The sequence below is a fragment of the Microcaecilia unicolor genome, chromosome 11 (assembly GCF_901765095.1).
Source record: "Microcaecilia unicolor chromosome 11, aMicUni1.1, whole genome shotgun sequence".
In the NCBI taxonomy this organism is placed as follows: domain Eukaryota; kingdom Metazoa; phylum Chordata; class Amphibia; order Gymnophiona; family Siphonopidae; genus Microcaecilia; species Microcaecilia unicolor.
In genome coordinates this window covers 199480835-199498902 of record NC_044041.1, presented here as the reverse complement: position 1 = coordinate 199498902, position 18068 = coordinate 199480835, and the positions used below count along the sequence as shown (strand labels likewise).

The following is an 18068-nucleotide window of genomic DNA, read 5'->3' as shown; positions in this document are numbered from 1 at the left end:
ATGATAAATGATCATTACTGTTTGCTGTGTGTTCTGTTGAGATGCATGGACCATGCTATAAGGAGGTGGGCTCATCTGTTTCTGCAGGGTATATGACCAATTTAGTCCCTTTTGTATTCATTCTAATATGGGATAATTTTTTTTTTAAGATGAACCTACTTGCATTGTACAAGTCTAACTTTTTCCTTTTTTTTTTAATTTGTTTTTGTTTTTTTCAAGAATCGACTTGCAAAAATATGCAAGAAAATACAGGACAAAAGTTGATTCCCGGGCTGGCAACATTTTACCTGAAGCTTTTAATTCTTCCTTTAATAGATGTACTTTAATTGTTAATATTGTTTAATGATTATCTGTACAATGGTGTGCCTTGTACATAAGACTGGGACGGGAAACAAATCTTGTGAAATATGTGCTTTCACTGCAGTTTGTACAGTACCCCTCATTGTTAAAAACAGCTTTATATGGACTTGTTGGTGTCTTATGTTGTACATTTATAATAAACTTTTATTTTCCTTGTTTTATCATACACGAGTATAGTGAAATTGGACACTGTCTTCAGCTGAAAAATAGCAGGGGCAGGGGAATATTAGCAGATCCTCTTGGAATGTTGGGGCTGTTCAGTACATGCACTGTGTCTAAAACCTGTTTTCCAGTGAGAGCTACACAGGTGCAAATGGACGATTTCTGAGTTTAAAATAATCTGAACAGCTGGTTTGAGCACATGGGCTGCTGTGCTGCTAAGTGCTTCTGAATCCAGTCTCTCTTCCTGAGCTAGCTAATGAATACTGTTCAGGTTTTTTTTTTCTCTCTGCCTCCATGTACCCTCTCACCAAATAGGAGAAAGGAATTTTAAAAATTGCATTTAATTTGTGTGACAAACTGTTTACCATAGCAGACACATTCCCAAAATGCACTTATTTTTAACTGAGAGAGTTTATTATGGACTCGGTAACATTTTCCAGGGCAGGCCATAATGTCTCAAATTGCTGTCAGTATGTGCAGGAATGTCAGCAAGAGCACATTGCTTCAGGACCTTAAAACATAGGTACCCCACTGTTGCCTAAGCTACAAAAGTGAGAGGAGCGATTCAGATGGTTGGGCCCCTACCCCACTGGCTGGTTGGGATAGCAGGGCCACTTTGTCCGTCCTTGAAGAAAAATTAAGCTGTAGGAGTTCTTCAAAAAGAAGATTAGATCCCAGCAGCTCCTTGTGCAACGTATCCTGTGGAACTAGATGTGATTGCAGGCTTGTCAACGCAATCATGTTTGTCACAGTGGCTGTAGTTAGCATGTTCTGTTCCAAAGCTCTCTGCTGAATTCTTAGAACATGTAATACTCACCTAGTCCTTCATGACTTCCTGACATCTTTCCTGAGTCTGCCCCCCTTCAATCTCAACGAGAGGACATGAAATGAGATTGAAGGGGGGCAGACTCAGGAAAGATGTCAGGAAGTATTTCTTCACGGAGAGGGTGGTGAACGCTTGGAGGTGGTGGAGATGAAAACGGTAACGGAATTCAAACATGCGTGGGACAGGCATAAAGGAATCCTGTGCAGAAGGAATGGATCCACAGAAGCTTAGCTGAAATTGGGTGGTGGGGGGAAGAGGGGTTGGTGGTTGAGAGGCTAGGATGGGGGAGGGCAGACTTATACGGGGTCTGTGCCGGAGCCGGTGATGGGAGGCGGGACTGGTGGTTGGGAGGCGGGAAATACTGCTGGACAGACTTATACGGTCTGTGCCCTGAAAAAGACAGGTACAAATCAAGGTAAGGTATACACACATGAGTTTATCGTGGGCAGACTAGATGGACCGTGCAGGTCTTTTTCTGCCGTCATCTACTATGTTACTATGTGAGACCCACTACAGTCAACTTGGATAATCATTTGTCAATGTCTGCTTGTGTATGAGGGTTATAGTTCTTAACTCTTGGGCCATCTGTTTTAATGTACAAAGTGAACATGGCAGTTTTTCCACCTTATTTTACTGTGTTGAAAAGAATTTTCTATAAAGCTTTTCTACAGTTTTAAAGATTCAGCCCAGTTCCAATAAAGTGGTCTTTCTCAGATAATCTAGGGTACAGCTGAGCTCCATGATGCAGTACATCACTGCTGGAAAGACGTTTTATAAACGCTACTACTACTACTTAACATTTCTAGAGCGCTACTAGGGTTACGCAGCGCTGTACAATTTAACAAAGAGAGACAGTCCCTGCTCAAAGAGCTTACAATCTAATAGACAAGTGAACGGTCGGTCCGATAGGGGCAGTCAAATTGGGGCAGTCTGGATTCACTGAACGGTAAGGGTTAGGTGCCGAATGCAGCAATGAAGAGGTGGGTTTTAAGCAGAAACTTGAAGATGGGCAGGGAGGGGGCTTGGCGTAAGGGCTCAGGAAGGTTGTTCCAAGCATAGGGTGAGGCGAGGCAGAATGAGCGGAGCCTGGAGGTGGCGGAGAAGGGTACTGAGAGGAGGGATTTATCCTGTGAACGGAGGTTACGGGCGGGAACGTAAGGGGAGATGAGGGTAGAAAGATAGTGAGGGGCAGCAGACTGAGTGCATTTGTAGGTAAGAAGGAGAAGCTTGAATTGAATGCGGTATCTGATCGGAAGCCAGTGAAGTGACCTGAGGAGAGGGGTGATATGAGTATATCGGTTCTGGCGGAATATGAGACGTGCAGCAGAGTTCTGAACAGACTGAAGGGGGGATAGATGGCTAAGTGGGAGGCCGGTGAGGAGTAAGTTGCAGTAGTCCAGGCGAGAGGTAATGAGAGCGTGGACGCTGCCCTGGACTTGTCTTTTATTCTCACAGAACAGCACAAAGTTGCAGAATGGGTTGTTTTGCTGTGCATTGCCGATCATTTGAACTCAGAGCAATTGCTCATCAGAAAGATACATTCATTTGTACATTTAAAATGCAAGTGTAGCCAAATCAGGAAAAGCAGCAGCCCATCTACTTCCCCAGCACTATTTTCCTATCCCTTTAATTCTGTTCTGAAAACCACTTCAGAAATCATACAGTTTTCTGATTGGTTGCTGTGTGTATTGCCCACTGCTATCTGTTGCTGTGGACAGGGCCAGATCAAGTCACTGGCAAACTTTGCATATATTTACTACTATACTTACCTTGATTTGTACCTGTCCTGAGTTAGTTAAAAAGTAGCACATATGAGTTTATCTTGTTGGGCAGACTGGATGGACCATGCAGGTCTTTTTCTGTCGTCATCTACTATGTTACTATGTATTACGGGGGCCATAACCAATTCTGCTTGCCGTTACTGCGGTTTTAATTATGAGTCCCCATAAATCTGCCAATTTTCTGGACTCCTGGACAAGGTCTCCGTGCACTGGTCTGTATATCGGCCAGTATGCAGTTAGCTTCCAGGTTGCTGCACTAACCCCTATCACGGTCTTATCTGAATCTCCACTACCCTAATTGCAAAGGACTAAAATACAAGACAACCCATGCGTCCAACTTCTCTTACATAAGCACGCGCTTGTGGAACGCACTGCCACAAGTGGTGAAAACAACTTACGATCACCTAAAATTCAGAAAATTATTAAAGACTCACCTATTCGGAAGGGCATATCCGAATGACCCAACTTAAGTGACTCAACCCTGCAACACTTCACTATCAAAGATCGTGTTGAACATTGACAAACCCTTTTACCTCAAACCCAACTTGATTGAATCTTATCTTCCCTATCCCACTATAACATTTTGTAGTATTCCCATACTGGACTTGGCGAATGCCTTCATGGTATTATGTAAGCCACATTGAGCCTGCAAATGTGTAGGAAAATGTGGGATACAAATGTAACAAATAAAAAATAGACTATCTCCACAATAATTTTTTTGGGTAGGGGGAGGAGGCTGTGAGATGTCAATCCTAACCACCTGAGCACAGTTGTCTTCAGCAGAATTTTATATTAATGTCTCAGGTAGAGTGATAGGTGGTACTGTATATACGGACATTCTTGGAAGTGAAAGGAGAAGGTAATATGGAGGAAGCTTCTAGTAGGAGGCAGAAGAGAAATGAACCCCCCCCCCCCTCCAAAAATACCACAATACAGTTCTGTAGGAGACACAAATGAAGTGTATATACACTTGTAGCACTGTGATTTAAGAAATTTCATCTTTAAACCTGCCATCTCCTCGCCTGATCCCAGAAATATGGAAAGTACACACACACCCCACCCCACATATAGAGGGGGTTGGAAAGAATTTCAAGAGCTGTACGCTGCATACTTTCCCCACTTTGCTTAAAAAAAAACAACGTATATTTCAACTTACCAATATCCACTTTTCCCACACCAGTCATCTGTATGTAATAGTGTAGACTTTGTGGTTTTAATTGGGCTAAGTAAATTAAGTTCTCTGTTGTTAGCAGTACGTAAGACACCGAATTTTCAATAATGTTTTTAAAAAGGGCAGAAAACTATTCAAGCAAATATATATAATAAGGCAACATGTCAATCTGATACTATACTTAATTTTTCATGCAGCAAATGTAAGCCTAGCACACAGTGGTGGGCAGCCAGAAACTGTGTCTTCCCCCCCCCCCCCCCCCCTCATTCTGGAACAAACATTGTCAAGCGTATGCACTCCAGCGCCAATATTATTGGCGAACAATATTTCTTCACATAATGAAAGCCCGTCCCTACTTCCAATAGTCAGAAATGACACTCATACTACCCCTCTCCTCAAGTCGCTTCACTGGCTCCCTATCCGTTGTCGCATCCTGTTCAAACTTCTTCTACTAACCTATAAATGTACTCACTCTGCTGCTCCCCAGTATCTCTCCACACTCGTCCTTCCCTACACCCCTTCCCGTGCACTCCGCTCCATGGATAAATCCTTCTTATCTGTTCCCTTCTCCTCTACTGCCAACTCCAGACTTCGCGCCTTCTGTCTCGCTGCACCCTACGCCTGGAATAAACTTCCTGAGCCCCTACGTCTTGCCCCATCCTTGGCCACCTTTAAATCTAGACTGAAAGCCCACCTCTTTAACATTGCTTTTGACTTGTAACCACTCGCCTCCACCTACCCTCCTCTCCTCCTTCCTGTACACATTAATTGATTTGCTTGCTTTATTTTTTGTCTATTAGATTGTAAGCTCTTTGAGCAGGGACTGTCTTTCTTCTATGTTTGCGCAGCGCTGCGTATGCCTTGTAGCGCTATAGAAATGCTAAATAGTAGTAGTAGTAGAGGAGTAGCCTATTGGTTAGTGCAGTGCAGCTCCTTGTGACTCTGGGCAAGTCACTTAACCCTCCATTGCCCCTGGTACAAAATAATACCTGAATATATGTAAACCGCTTTGAATGTAGTTGCTAAAACCTCAGAAAGGCGGTATATCAAGTCCCATTTCCCTTTCCCCCTTTCCCTTATGACATCACAATATCAGAAGTGAGCCAAGTATCAGGCAATCAAGCCATTGTGACATCACTGATGAGGTTGGCTCTTATTGGTGGACGGAGCCTCCACCTACCCTCCTCTCCTCCTTCCTGTACACATTAATTGATTTGGTTTGCTTACTTTATTTATTTTTTTGTCTATTAGATTGTAAGCTCTTTGAGCAGGGACTGTCTTTCTTCTATGTTTGTGCTGCATACGCCTTGTAGCGCTGTAGAAATGCTAAATAGTTGTAGTAGTAGTAAGTGAGCTTTTCAGTAAAACATCCATTGACTTACTGGGGCTCAAGAAGAAAGAGAATTTCATTAAAAAAATCATACTTTGTATTAATATTCTGGTATGTTACTGAAAAAATATGCCTGCTAAAGTTATGTAGAGTTGATCAAGTAGTGGTGAGATTTCCATAGCTAAAGCTTTTACTTGGTTTAGAGGCACCTTTTCATGAATGATGGTTGACATCTTTCCTTTCTGGACAACATGCGCTTGGTTTTAGCATACACGTTCCCTATTTTAAGGTTTCTTATGTGAAGCTCTTTGAGCAGGGACTGTCTCTCTTTGTTAAATTGTACAGCGCTGCGTAACCCTAGTAGCGCTCTAGAAATGTTAAGTAGTAGTAGTAGTAGTATTGCATATAGCAGTGATTTAACCAGAGCTGAGATTGTGATGTCATAATGCCTGATTCCACCAATGCCTAAGAGCCAACTTCATCAGTGATGTCACAATGGCTCGACTGTCCTATACTTGGCCCACTTCCCCCCTTAGTGTGAAGAGTTTCAGTCTCTGGTATCCAGAGCTGAGATTGTGATGTCATAATGCCTCATTCCACCAATGCCTAAGAGCCAACCTCATCAGTGATGTCACAATGGCTTGATTGTCCTATATTTGTCTCACTCTTATCTATTAGATTGTAAGCTCTTTGAGCAGGGACTGTCTCTCTTTGTTAAATTGTACAGCGCTGCGTAACCCTAGTAGCGCTCTAGAAATGTTAAGTAGTAGTAGTAGTAAACCAAAAAAAAAAAAAAAAGGTGGGAATCGCCTCCACCTCAGGTAATAGTATCTTGAAAAAAATGTTCTAGGCCTCCCTCCTTTAACCCTCAAAATAAATTTTTGAAGACAATAGACAGGCAATATTGAGCGGAGAGAAGAAGTCTCTAACACTTCTAAATATTGCACCAATAACTTTTGAGCCAGTGTAATTGTAAATCTGCCCAGAAATGGCTACTGCTGAAATAATTATACATTAGTAGAGGCTGAACAATCGACCCAATTAGAATGAAAATATTAAACTCAACTACACCAGCTACAGCATGGTTGATTTTTTTTTTTTTAATCACAGTGCTGCTCAACCTCCTGGAGGCACATCCTGCCAGTTAGATTTGCATACAACAGGCCTCTATGGAAGTTCATGTCATACATATTTATGGTGGTGGTCTTGAAAACCTATCTCATGCATATTAATTGTGCAATCCTGAAAATGTGTCTCTGAGAGAGGTTGAGAAGCTCTGTTTTGTCATGGAACCTATGAAATCCCAGAGAGCTTCAGCCAATCGTGAGTGCTCTATTTACGTCCCTCCACAGGCTATGGGGGAACATGTACAATTATTTTTCAGCTACTCTTTTACCATAAAACATTTACTAAATTTCCTTATGTTGTGTTTTAGCATGTTCTCTGTCCTAAAATAAGAGCTCATCTCCGCTGCCTCATTTAAATGGATACTTTCAGCCCTGCTGTGGATGATGGAGGTCTGACTCAGTAGAGATCAGAAAACAAGCATACTTTATCCTGTAGGGAAATAGACTATACAGATGCACCCTTCACATTTTTAAACAGTATGCATATACAGATAGACATTTACTATTAAAGTAGTAACATGCACTGTGTGACAAAGGATTGATGTATTAAGGATTTTTTTCCCCAAGTTTGTGTGTCTGAAGAAAAAAATGCTTTCTATTTCAGCCCCATAGCAGATTAACAGTGTCTGTATTTATGGCGAGGATACACTAAACCAAATAAAGTGAAGGATGTGGAAATGCAAGATCACTAGACTAAATAATAATCAAAATCTACTAAATGAAAATGTCTCATGAAAGGAAGGAAAAAGGCCTCAAAGAGCTCATGAATCATATAGATATTTTTTTTAGAACTGAACAGATCAAAAGATCTTCTCTTTATCATTGGCCAAAAAACCTTCCTTGTTGATATCCTTATCTTTTTTTTATTTTTGTTACATTTGTACCCTGCGCTTTCCCACTCATGGCAGGCTCAATGCGGCTTACATGGGGCAATGGAGGGTTAAGTGACTTGCCCAGAGTCACAAGGAGCTGCCTGTGCCTGAAGTGGGAATCGAACTCAGTTCCTCAGGACCAAAGTCCACCACCCTAACCACTAGGCCACTCCTCCACTGTTGCTACTATTTGAGATTCTACATGGAATGTTGCTATTCCACTAGCAACATTCCATGTAGAAGTCGGCCCTTGCAGATCACCAATGTGGCCGCGCAGGCTTCTGCTTCTGTGAGTCTGACGTCCTGCATGTACGAAGCCTGTGCAGCCTTCTACATGGAATGTTGCTAGTGGAATAGCAGCATTCCATGTAGAATCTCCAATAGTATCTATTTTATTTTTGTTACATTTGTACCCCGCGCTTTCCCACTCATGGCAGGCTCAATGCGGCTTACATGGGGCAATAGAGGGTTAAGTGACTTGCCCAGAGTCACAAGGAGCTGCCTGTGCCTGAAGTGGGAATCCAACTCAGTTCCTCAGTTCCCCAGGACCAAAGTCTACCACCTTAACCACTAAGCCACTCCTCCACTCTTTTTTCTTTTCTGTGATTATGATATCCATCAAATTTTAATTCATTTTTTTTTGTTTTTCTATTTTTTTATGAGTATAATGTCCATCAAAAAAAAACTCAGTGATACGATTGATACTATATCGAGCTACAGTGACTTGACAAGAAAAAGTCAATTCGCAGTGACAGCTAAGAGTTGGACTTTTTTGGCCAATGATGAAGAGAAGATCTTTTGATCTGTTCAGCTCTAAAAAAAAAAAAAAAAAATCTATATGATTCTTGAGCTCTTTGAGGCCTTTTTCCTTCCTTTCATAACACATTTTCATTTAGTGGATTTTGATTATTATGGAGAGCATAGCCACCTACTGTATTTCTTTTTTCTCATTGTAAATCTGACTTGCTAAAATGAAGCTAAGCCCTCTCTGCATTGCCCATCACCTTCCTGCAAGTGGCAGCGTTTGCAAACATATTGTACTTTCTTGTGCCCGCTTACCCTGTATGTCTGGTGAATGTCACTGAGCTAAGAAATGGATCTTTTAGTGACTTAAAAACATATTTGGTGCCAAAGGCAGCACCTTTCACTACCAGTGTCAGAACAGTCACCCTGAGCGTAGTTCACTTTCCTATATTGGCTTGTGCTCTCTGATTGTTCAGTACCAAACAATTGTCACTTTTTTTTTTTTTCTTCTTTAGTTCAGTTAGGTGATCACAGAACTGGGAAGAGTTCTGTGCGGATCACAAAAAGAGAACCAGGCCTACCTGGAAATATACATAAAATTTCTCCTACATTCCAACATCTACCACTTTCTTTACCCACAACTTAAGACAAATATTCTTAACCAGGTTTTTAAACCTCTCTGAAAATAACAAGTAATTGTCATCCAGTGTACCTGAATGTAACTCACCTTGAGCTCCTACTGAAAAAGGTGTGAGCAAATCTAAAATAAATATTGCTGAATAAATACTACTACTTATCACTTCTATAGCGCTACAAGGCATACGCAGCGCTGTACACCATACACGAAAAGACAGTCCCTGCTCAAAGAGCTCACAATCTAAAAATGGAATGTTGCTAGTGGAATAGCAACATTCCATGTAGAATCTCAAATAGTAGCAACATTCCGTGTAGAATCTCAAACAGTAGCAACAGAATCTCCAATAGTAGCAACATTCCATGTAGAATCTCGAATAGTAGCAACAGAATCTCAATAGTAGCAACATTCCATGTAGAATCTCAAATAGTAGCAACATTCCAGAATCTCAAATAGCAACAACATCCCATGTCCCAACTGCACTAACCACTAGGCTACTCCTCCGGTAGCAACATTCCATCTAGAAGCCTGCCCTTGCAGATCAGCAACGCAGCCGCGCAGGCTTCTGTTTCTGTGAGTCTGACGTCCTACGTGCAGGACGTCAGACTCATAGAAACAGAAGCCTGCGCGGTCGCGTTGCTGATCTGCAAGGGCAGGCTTCTACATTACCACTACTACTTATCACTTCTATAGCGCTACAAGGCATATGCAGCGCTGTACACCATACACGAAAAGACAGTCCCTGCTCAAAGAGCTCATAATCTAAAAATGGAATGTTGCTAGTGGAATAGCAACATTCCATGTAGAATCTCAAATAGTAGCAACATTCCATGTAGAATCTCAAACAGTAGCAACAGAATCTCCAATAGTAGCAACATTCCATGTAGAATCTCAAATAGTAGCAACAGAATCTCCAATAGCAGCAACATTCCATGTAGAATCTCAAATAGTAACAACATCCCATGTCCCAACTGCACTAACCACTAGGCTACTCCTCCACTAGCAACATTCCATCTAGAAGCCTGCCCTTGCAGATCAGCAATGCGGCCGCGCAGGCTTCTGTTTCTGTGAGTTTCTGTGAGTACGTGCAGGACGTCAGACTCACAGAAACAGAAGCCTGCGCGGTTGCGTTGCTGATCTGCAAGGGCAGGCTTCTACATTACTACTACTACTTATCATTTCTATAGCGCTACAAGGCATACGCAGCGCTGTACACCATACACGAAAAGACAGTCCCTGCTCAAAGAGCTCACAATCTAAATAGGACAGACAAACAGAACAAGTAAGAGGTAAGGGAATTAAAGAGGTGGGGTAAAAGGGTACAGGGCAAGTGAGTAGTGGTTAGGAGTCAAAAGCACTGTTAAAGAGGTGGGCTTTTAGCCTGGACTTGAAAACGGCCAAAGTTGGGGCTAGACGTATAGGCTCGGGAAGTCTATTCCAGGCATGAGGTGCAGCGAGATAAAAGGAATGGAGTCTGGAATTAGCAGTAGAGGAGAAGGGGACAGACGAGAGATTTATCCACGGAACAGAGTACCCGAGGGGCTGGGGGGGCGTAAGGAGAGAAGAGTGGAGAGGTACTGGGGAGCGGTAGAGGGAATGCACTTATAGGTCAGTAAGAGAAGTTTGAATTGAATGCGGAAACGGATAGGGAGACAATGAGTTCCGTATTTTAACTCCAATTCCACATGTGTTGTATTATTCAGTTCAAACTGCTAGCTGCACACCATTTCCACAGTGAAACTGAATAATCTCAGTTTTTAAGATACTTTATAACAGATATCAGGTCTCAAGACACTTGTTAGGTATTGTATGTGATGTTTTGGGGGTTTAGCTGGAGGGCTGTCAGCCAAACCTGTCTGCATTGACCATCTTAATAGGTATTGCTGTCTATTTCATTATAAGTGTTTGCAGACATGCCATGTGGAAGAGACTGCTTGTTGCTTGCATTTGTAGACTACCTGAAATCTATTGGCCCATTGACCAGTCCAATTGGCGAAATGCTACTGGTACTAAATAATTAAATTAGATATATTAATAGCCCCCCCCCCCCCCCCCCCGCCTAGACAGGTGCATAGTAGCAGAGCCAGTCCCTTTTAAGATAAGGCTACCAACTGGACCCAGATTTGCAGGACACTTGATCCAGTCCTGGATTTACCCCATTGCATGCTGGGACTTGTCTTGCCTTTTTTTTTAGGGAATGCAATGGGGATATCAGAACAAGGCCCTGCATGCAAAAGGATTAATCCAGGACTAGCTCAACCCTATTCTGTGCATCTGGGTCCAGTTGGCAGCCTTACTTTTACCAGCAGGATTTTCTAGAGGTGTACCCCTAAATATTTCTTAAGTGATTTTCACCCTAAGACACACATTGCTGTTGCAGTTGTCGGCATGGCCAATGTGCTGGTGGCAGTCTGGGAAGTTACTGAACCATCTGAGACTTCACAATGCCCATGGAGTCAGACAGCTTCTAATGGTCCTATATCACCATATTTTAAGAAAGGACAAGAACCAGTTGTAACCCAGATGAGAGTCTCCAAGGTTACAACATGCTCAGCCTTCCCAATCTTAGCAGAAGTAGATAGGAAATAGGTGTACCCAGGTGTAACCCAGATCTGAATACATTTTGACCTTTTCAGTATTAAAATTACATTTGATAATTTACAAACTGCACGTTTTGGCCAGTAGGTGGAAGTCCATGATCTAGCCCTGTAGGGGAAGGAACAGCCATTGATCACAGCAAGTGGAGGAAAGAGTAGAAAGGTATTTTTCCAATCTATTCATCTTTTATTTTATTTATTTGTTACATTTGTATCCCACATTTTCCCACCTATTTGCAGGCTCAATGTGGCTTACATAGTACCAGAGAGCCTTTGAAGTCTCCGGTGAACAAATACAAGGTAATGTTGTGATAGGATAGAGTTGATGTAGCACTGTCACATTAGGGAGTCGTACAACGGAAGAGTTGAGTAATGTCCATTATGTACTTGAGTTTTGTGTAGCAGAGTTCAGGCATTTAGTTGGGTCGGTAGGGTATGCCTTTTGGAACAAGTTGTAGTAGTAGTGATTTCTTGACGTTTAGGTAGTTGTATGTCGTTTTCAAGGCTTTTGGTAATGCATTCCATAATTGCGTGCTTATGTAGGAGAAACTGTATGCGTAGATTGATTTGTATTTAAGACCTTTGCAGCTTGAGTAGTGAAGATTTAGAAATGTTTGTGTTGATTCTGATATGTTTCTGGTTGGTAAGTTGATCAGATGTGTCATGTATCCCGGGGCTTCACCGTAGATGATTTTATGAACCGGTGCAGATTTTGAAAGCAATGCGTTCTTTGATTGGGAGCCAGTGTAGCTTTTTGCGGAGGGGTTTTGCGCTTTCAAATCGCGTTTTTCCAAATATAAGCCTAGTTGCCATGTTTTGTACGGTCTGAAGTTTCTTTGTTTGTTCTTTGCATCCCGCATATTCTAAACCTAGGTAACTTCAGTTTAGTTAACTAATCAGTGCTACAACAACTCACAACTGGAAGAAACATTTAGTTATTGCACATTTCTAGCTTGCCTAATAACTGGGCGGGGTACAATTCACATACATAAAACCAAAGCCAAATATAAAACAAGAAAAACTCAACAAAACAGACACAAATACAGATCCAAACCAAAGACATCCTCTTCCCCCTAGTACTGTTGCCAAACTATCACTGCCCATCATATGTTCGTACAAAGTTTTCAACCATTTTTTTTTAACTGGCACCATCAGGCGCTTGTTCCGTTCAAGGGGTCCAATCACAGAAAATGCAGATTCTGTCATCTCCACTAGACATCTCTACAACAAGCCGATAGGAACCTTGTGATCTCAAGGCTTGCATAGGACAATAAAAATCTGTTACATATACAATGGAGCCTCACGTCCAAACAACCACAAGCGAGATGATTGCTCGTAGGGATTGAGTGTCCCTCCACTTTGAGTGCTTTTGCTTGTTGTATGACCAGTTCGTTAGACATCAGTTTCCTCCCTGTATCTTTCATTTGATGGAGCAAAAAATTAAATCTTCATTACAGATGTGCTGTGATTTAAATTGTTAAGCATATTTAGGCCTACCCATTCTCTATTCTGAGCAAGTAACATTTGAAATCATATGGCATGTTCGAGACTGTCTCTGCTCAGTGTGCATTTTCCAAATATCTCACAATATCCAAATTATTGTTCATGAAGATCTCGCATTGTAGATAACAGCAGGGCCTAGCATAAGACCAACTAGACACAGTGCTCTGATGATGCACCTCACATCCAGGCTCGACACAATATGTTTCACTGCATGGTGCCTTCAGGAGCCAGAAACCCTGCCCAGTAGGTAGTATGTCCCAGAGCCACTGACACATGACATTAGTGACTCTAGAGCACTGTCACCGGCTGCACAGCTATTGGATGCTCCAGTGGGAAATCTAGTGGGGCTGGGAGAACATGTTTTCTGTGTATTGTGGGGGCTGGTTTTAAATATTTTTTTTTTGTTACATTTGTACCCCGCGCTTTCCCACTCATGGCAGGCTCAATGCAGCGGGCAATGGAGGGTTAAGTGACTTGCCCAGAGTCACAAGGAGCTGCCTGTGCCTGCAGTGGGAATCAAACTCAGTTCCCCAGGACCAAAGTCCACCACCCGAACCACTAGGCCACTCCTCCACTCTGAGAAGCAGGTGCGCCCGAACAGGATTTGATATGTATTTTGTGTAATTGTAAGGTGGTATAGATAGAAACATGACGGCAGATAAAGGCCAGTCTGCCCATCCTCTGTAATCCCTAACTCTTCCTTTTCCTAAGCGATCCCACGTGCTTATATCCCTTGCCTTTTTAAATTCTGACACAGTCCTGCTCCACCTGGAGGCCATTCCATGCCTCCACCACCCTTTCTGTGAAATAATAGTTTCTTAGATTACTCCTAAGCCGGTTCCCTCTTAACTTCGTCGTATGGATGTATATTCATTGGGGAAATCCTGAAATCCCAACTGGGTTGCAGCCGTCAAGGAGCGAGGCTACCCTTTTCAGTTACTGCTCCTACACTGTGCTGGAGTAGGGATTCTCAACCTAGTCCAGGGGTCAGGATTTCAGGCTACCCCACAATGAACGCGTACGTGAAACATTTTCATACAAGGAGGTAGAGCATGCAAATTTCTCATTCATATTCATTGTGGATATCCTGAAACCTGACTGGCTAGGTGCGTCCTGAGAACCTCTTCCTGGCTTTTTAATGGAGAAATTGAATTAGATTTTTTTTTTTAATGTTTAAAGACCTGGTTATTTTTCATCTCTTTTTAATTGTGTGGCCTTCTTGCTGACAGTCTTACTACGTATGGTGCATTTTGTTTTTCCAAGAAGACAGGAGGAGCCTCCACGGAGAGTCAAAGCAAAACAGCAAAAGTAGAGGCTGACAAATGCGCAAACCAATAGGGAGATAATATTTTTTTAAAAACTGTTTATTCAGAATATCTGTGTTTGCTGATCGGTTGGCCGGTCTTTTAGTCTCTCTGTGGATTAACTTGTTTTTATAACCACGTGCATATATAAAGGAATTATTCAAGCCAATCAGCTTCTTCTCAGAGAAAGTTGTTTGTGACCCCTGAGGCAGGTGCTTTGGCACCGAAACACGGACCGTGTCGGGTCCCCGATATGAATATTCTGAATAAACTGTTTTTTGATATTATCTCCCTATTGGTTTACGCATTTGTCAGCCTCTACTTTTGCGGTTTTGCATTTTGTTTTTAAACGTGTTGGTTTCTTTATATGATTTTAATTGCATTGTTAAGTTCACTGCCTTATGACTTCTTCTTTGACTGCTGGTTTATAAATTCATTAAAAATTCTATTACGGTGCTCTAATTCTTTAATTTACTTATGTTAGATAACTTGTGTTCTGAAAGGCAGAACACACAAGCTTCAAATCAGTTGTATTCCCCCCCCCTTAAAAATAGCTTTGATCCACTCAAACAATTCCCCAATATCACTACAAGACTATTTTCCTCTTACAGTGGACTGAGCTGCAGGCTTCCTTCCATTTTTCATTAGATGCATGAAGTGTGCAATCCATCTGCTGGTACAACTCATTATAAATTTCAGTTACCAGCACATTACACAGCATTAAAGCACATTGATAAAATATGCTAATTACTACAAATTGTTTTACTATTCTGTATTTAAGTTTAATATTTGAGGCTTTAATTGAAGCAGGATTAATTTAATTGAGAGCCTTTGAATCTCTACCTTGGATAGGTTTGTTTACCTATGTCTGAGTCTGTAGCAGTGCCAAAAAATGTCCTGCATTTCATATTCTTTCTCTTGCTGTCTTGGTCTGCCCAGATAACAGTCGCAAAAGCACATTTCAGTGTATTATGTGTACATATCACTCACTTGGGAGCAAAAAGTTAAGTATTTGTCTGCCACAGTAGAACACTAAGGAATTATTGTCCCACATGCGTAGGGTATCTGTGCTTCCTTTCAACTGAAGCTGGTATTCTGTGGCCACTTTCTGTAAGCATCAGTTTGATATAAAAACATTAAAATAAAACATATATCAAAATCACTAAACAACACACCACAGGTGCCCTTGGCCTGGATTGGCCGCTGTCGTGGACAGGATGCTGGGCTCGATGGACCCTTGGTCTTTTCCCAGTGTGGCATTACTTATGTGCTTATGTGTACCATTTGCAGAATACAGTAAATTCAACATCAAGAAAAAAAAAACAGCTGACAAATATATAAGTTTTCAATTGTTTCTTAAAAGCAGATAAATCTGAATGCTTTTATGACCGAGCAGCCAGCTTATTCTACAAAACTGGCCACAAAGAGAAAAAGCTGTATTTCTCATGACTGTATAGCATCATGGAATATGGTTCATCCATATTGTCTTCCTGGCACAGGAAGCCTCGCACAATCAGGTCCTATGTAATGAATCTTACTTTGGGAGGGGGGGGGGGTTACTTCACAGACTTCTGACATAGGGCCCTCTGAAATGGTTGCTGGGTATTCCAAGTACTTTACTGATACATAAAAGGTCATCCCTGTTCAATAAAGCTTACACTAAAACATTTTGCTTATTAGCAGAAAGGATTTGTTTTTTAATTCACGTTTTAAATATAGTAAGTACAGCAAGCACTCAAAGAAAACAATCTAGTCCACATCAAAGAAAGGAGAGACAAGCAAGGAAACCGAGGCAAAGAAGTCAAAGACACCAAATTCTACCAGGTCAATACTTAAAGCGATCTAACGAATCTTCCACCTATAGATATACTATTTCACTTCCTTATCTAATAATCTTTCTAACTGATCTGGCTCAAAGAAGAAATAAATAGTATTAGTAAAAATGATTATACATTTGAAGGGGAATTAAGAAAATGTAGGCCTAAGGGCCAAAATCTTTGCCTTAAACTTATCTACCCCAACTTGACATTTCGTCCTTTAGATTGTAAGCTCCTCCGAGCAGGGACCGTCCTTAATTGTTAATTTGTACAGCGCTGCGTAACCCTAGTAGCGCTGTAGAAATGTTAAGTAGTAGTAGTAGTATTACATATAGCAGTGATTTAACCAGAGCTGAGATTGTGATGTCATAATGCCTGATTCCACCAATGCCTAAGAGCCAACTTCATCAGTGATGTCACAATGGCTCGACTGTCCTATACTTGGCCCACTTCCCCCCTTAGTGTGAAGAGTTTCAGTCTCTGGTATCCAGAGCTGATTGTGATGTCATAATGCCTCATTCCACCAATGCCTAAGAGCCAACCTCATCAGTGATGTCACAATGGCTTGATTGTCCTATATTTGTCTCACTCTTATCTATTAGATTGTAAGCTCTTTGAGCAGGGACTGTCTCTCTTTGTTAAATTGTACAGCGCTTCATAACCCTAGTAGCGTTTTAGAAATGTTAAGTAGTAGTAGTAGTAGATTGCTTACATTGAGACTGTGTAACTAGAAAGATCTGAAAAAATTTGCAATTTCCTTCCACAACATAGGAAATCTTTCTTTCTAAATTAAGTTTTAAGAATCATAATTTCATCTTCTGAAAAGAAAGTTGCCAAGACAGTGGGCACGCTCTGATAGATCAGGGTAGTTTCCTAAAACTCAGATTAAGAGAGACATTTTCTCTACCCGTTAGGACATCAGGTACCTTCTCATCTTGACCTCCTGAGGTAAATATTCACATTTAATAAGTACATAAGTAATGCCATACTGGGAAAAGACCAAGGGTCCATTGAGCCCAGCATCTTGTCCACGACAGCGGCCAATCCAGGCCAAGGGCACCTGGCAAGCTACCCAAATGTACAAACATTCTATACATGTTATTCCTGGAATTTTGGATTTTTCCAAGTCCGTTTAGTAGTGGTTTATGGACTTGTCCTTTAGGAAACCGTCCAACCCCTTTTTAAACTCTGCCAAGCTAACCGCCTTCACCACGTTCTCCGGCAACGAATTCCAGAGTTTAATTATGCATTGGGTGAAGAAACATTTTCTCTGATTTGTTTTAAATTTACTACACTGTAGTTTCATCGCATGCCCCCTAGTCCTAGTATTTTTGGAAAGCGTGAACAGACGCTTCACATCCACCTGTTCCACTCCACTCAATATTTTATATACCTCTATCATGTCAGATATTGAATCAGTATTACACTTCCTTGAGATATTTCCTCAACAGTATCTCTGCATGAAAACTCGGACGTCTCAAACTGGTAGCTCTAACCTGAGTTTCTATTATTTCCGTCTACGCAGGATTAAACTATCTTTAATCCCAAATTTTCTAATTTCTTGTAATGGCCCAACTTATAGCAATTATCTGAATGCTGCAATTTATTGTCCATTTCAACCACTTTATGGATAACCTTTTTGTGAAAAGGCACAAATTTGTTGTGCCTGCACCACTGAGACAGGATTTGTTGTGGGAGAAGATATGGAATAGGTTTCTCTTAAGTCCATTATTTTGCCTCTAATATCTGTTGCCCTTAAAGTCATCGTTAATCATTGGAAGGATAACTCACCTCTTTCCACATGTGGTGGAATTGGGTTATATTGTATAAAAAAATATGA

The 18068-nt window shown here is 41.4% G+C and overlaps 1 protein-coding gene across 2 annotated transcripts in view; it reads left to right on the top strand.

Annotated features, from left to right (window-relative positions):
• Positions 1 to 526, top strand: part of CDCA8 (cell division cycle associated 8) — a 28202-nt gene extending 27676 nt beyond the window's left edge. For both annotated transcript variants that reach the window (XM_030219103.1, XM_030219102.1), the window contains exon 11: positions 220 to 526. In XM_030219103.1, coding sequence (XP_030074963.1) covers positions 220 to 264 — 45 coding nt within the window. In that variant the 3' untranslated portion in view covers positions 265 to 526. The remainder of the gene's footprint in view (positions 1 to 219) is intronic.
• Positions 527 to 18068: the final 17542 nt, after the last annotated feature.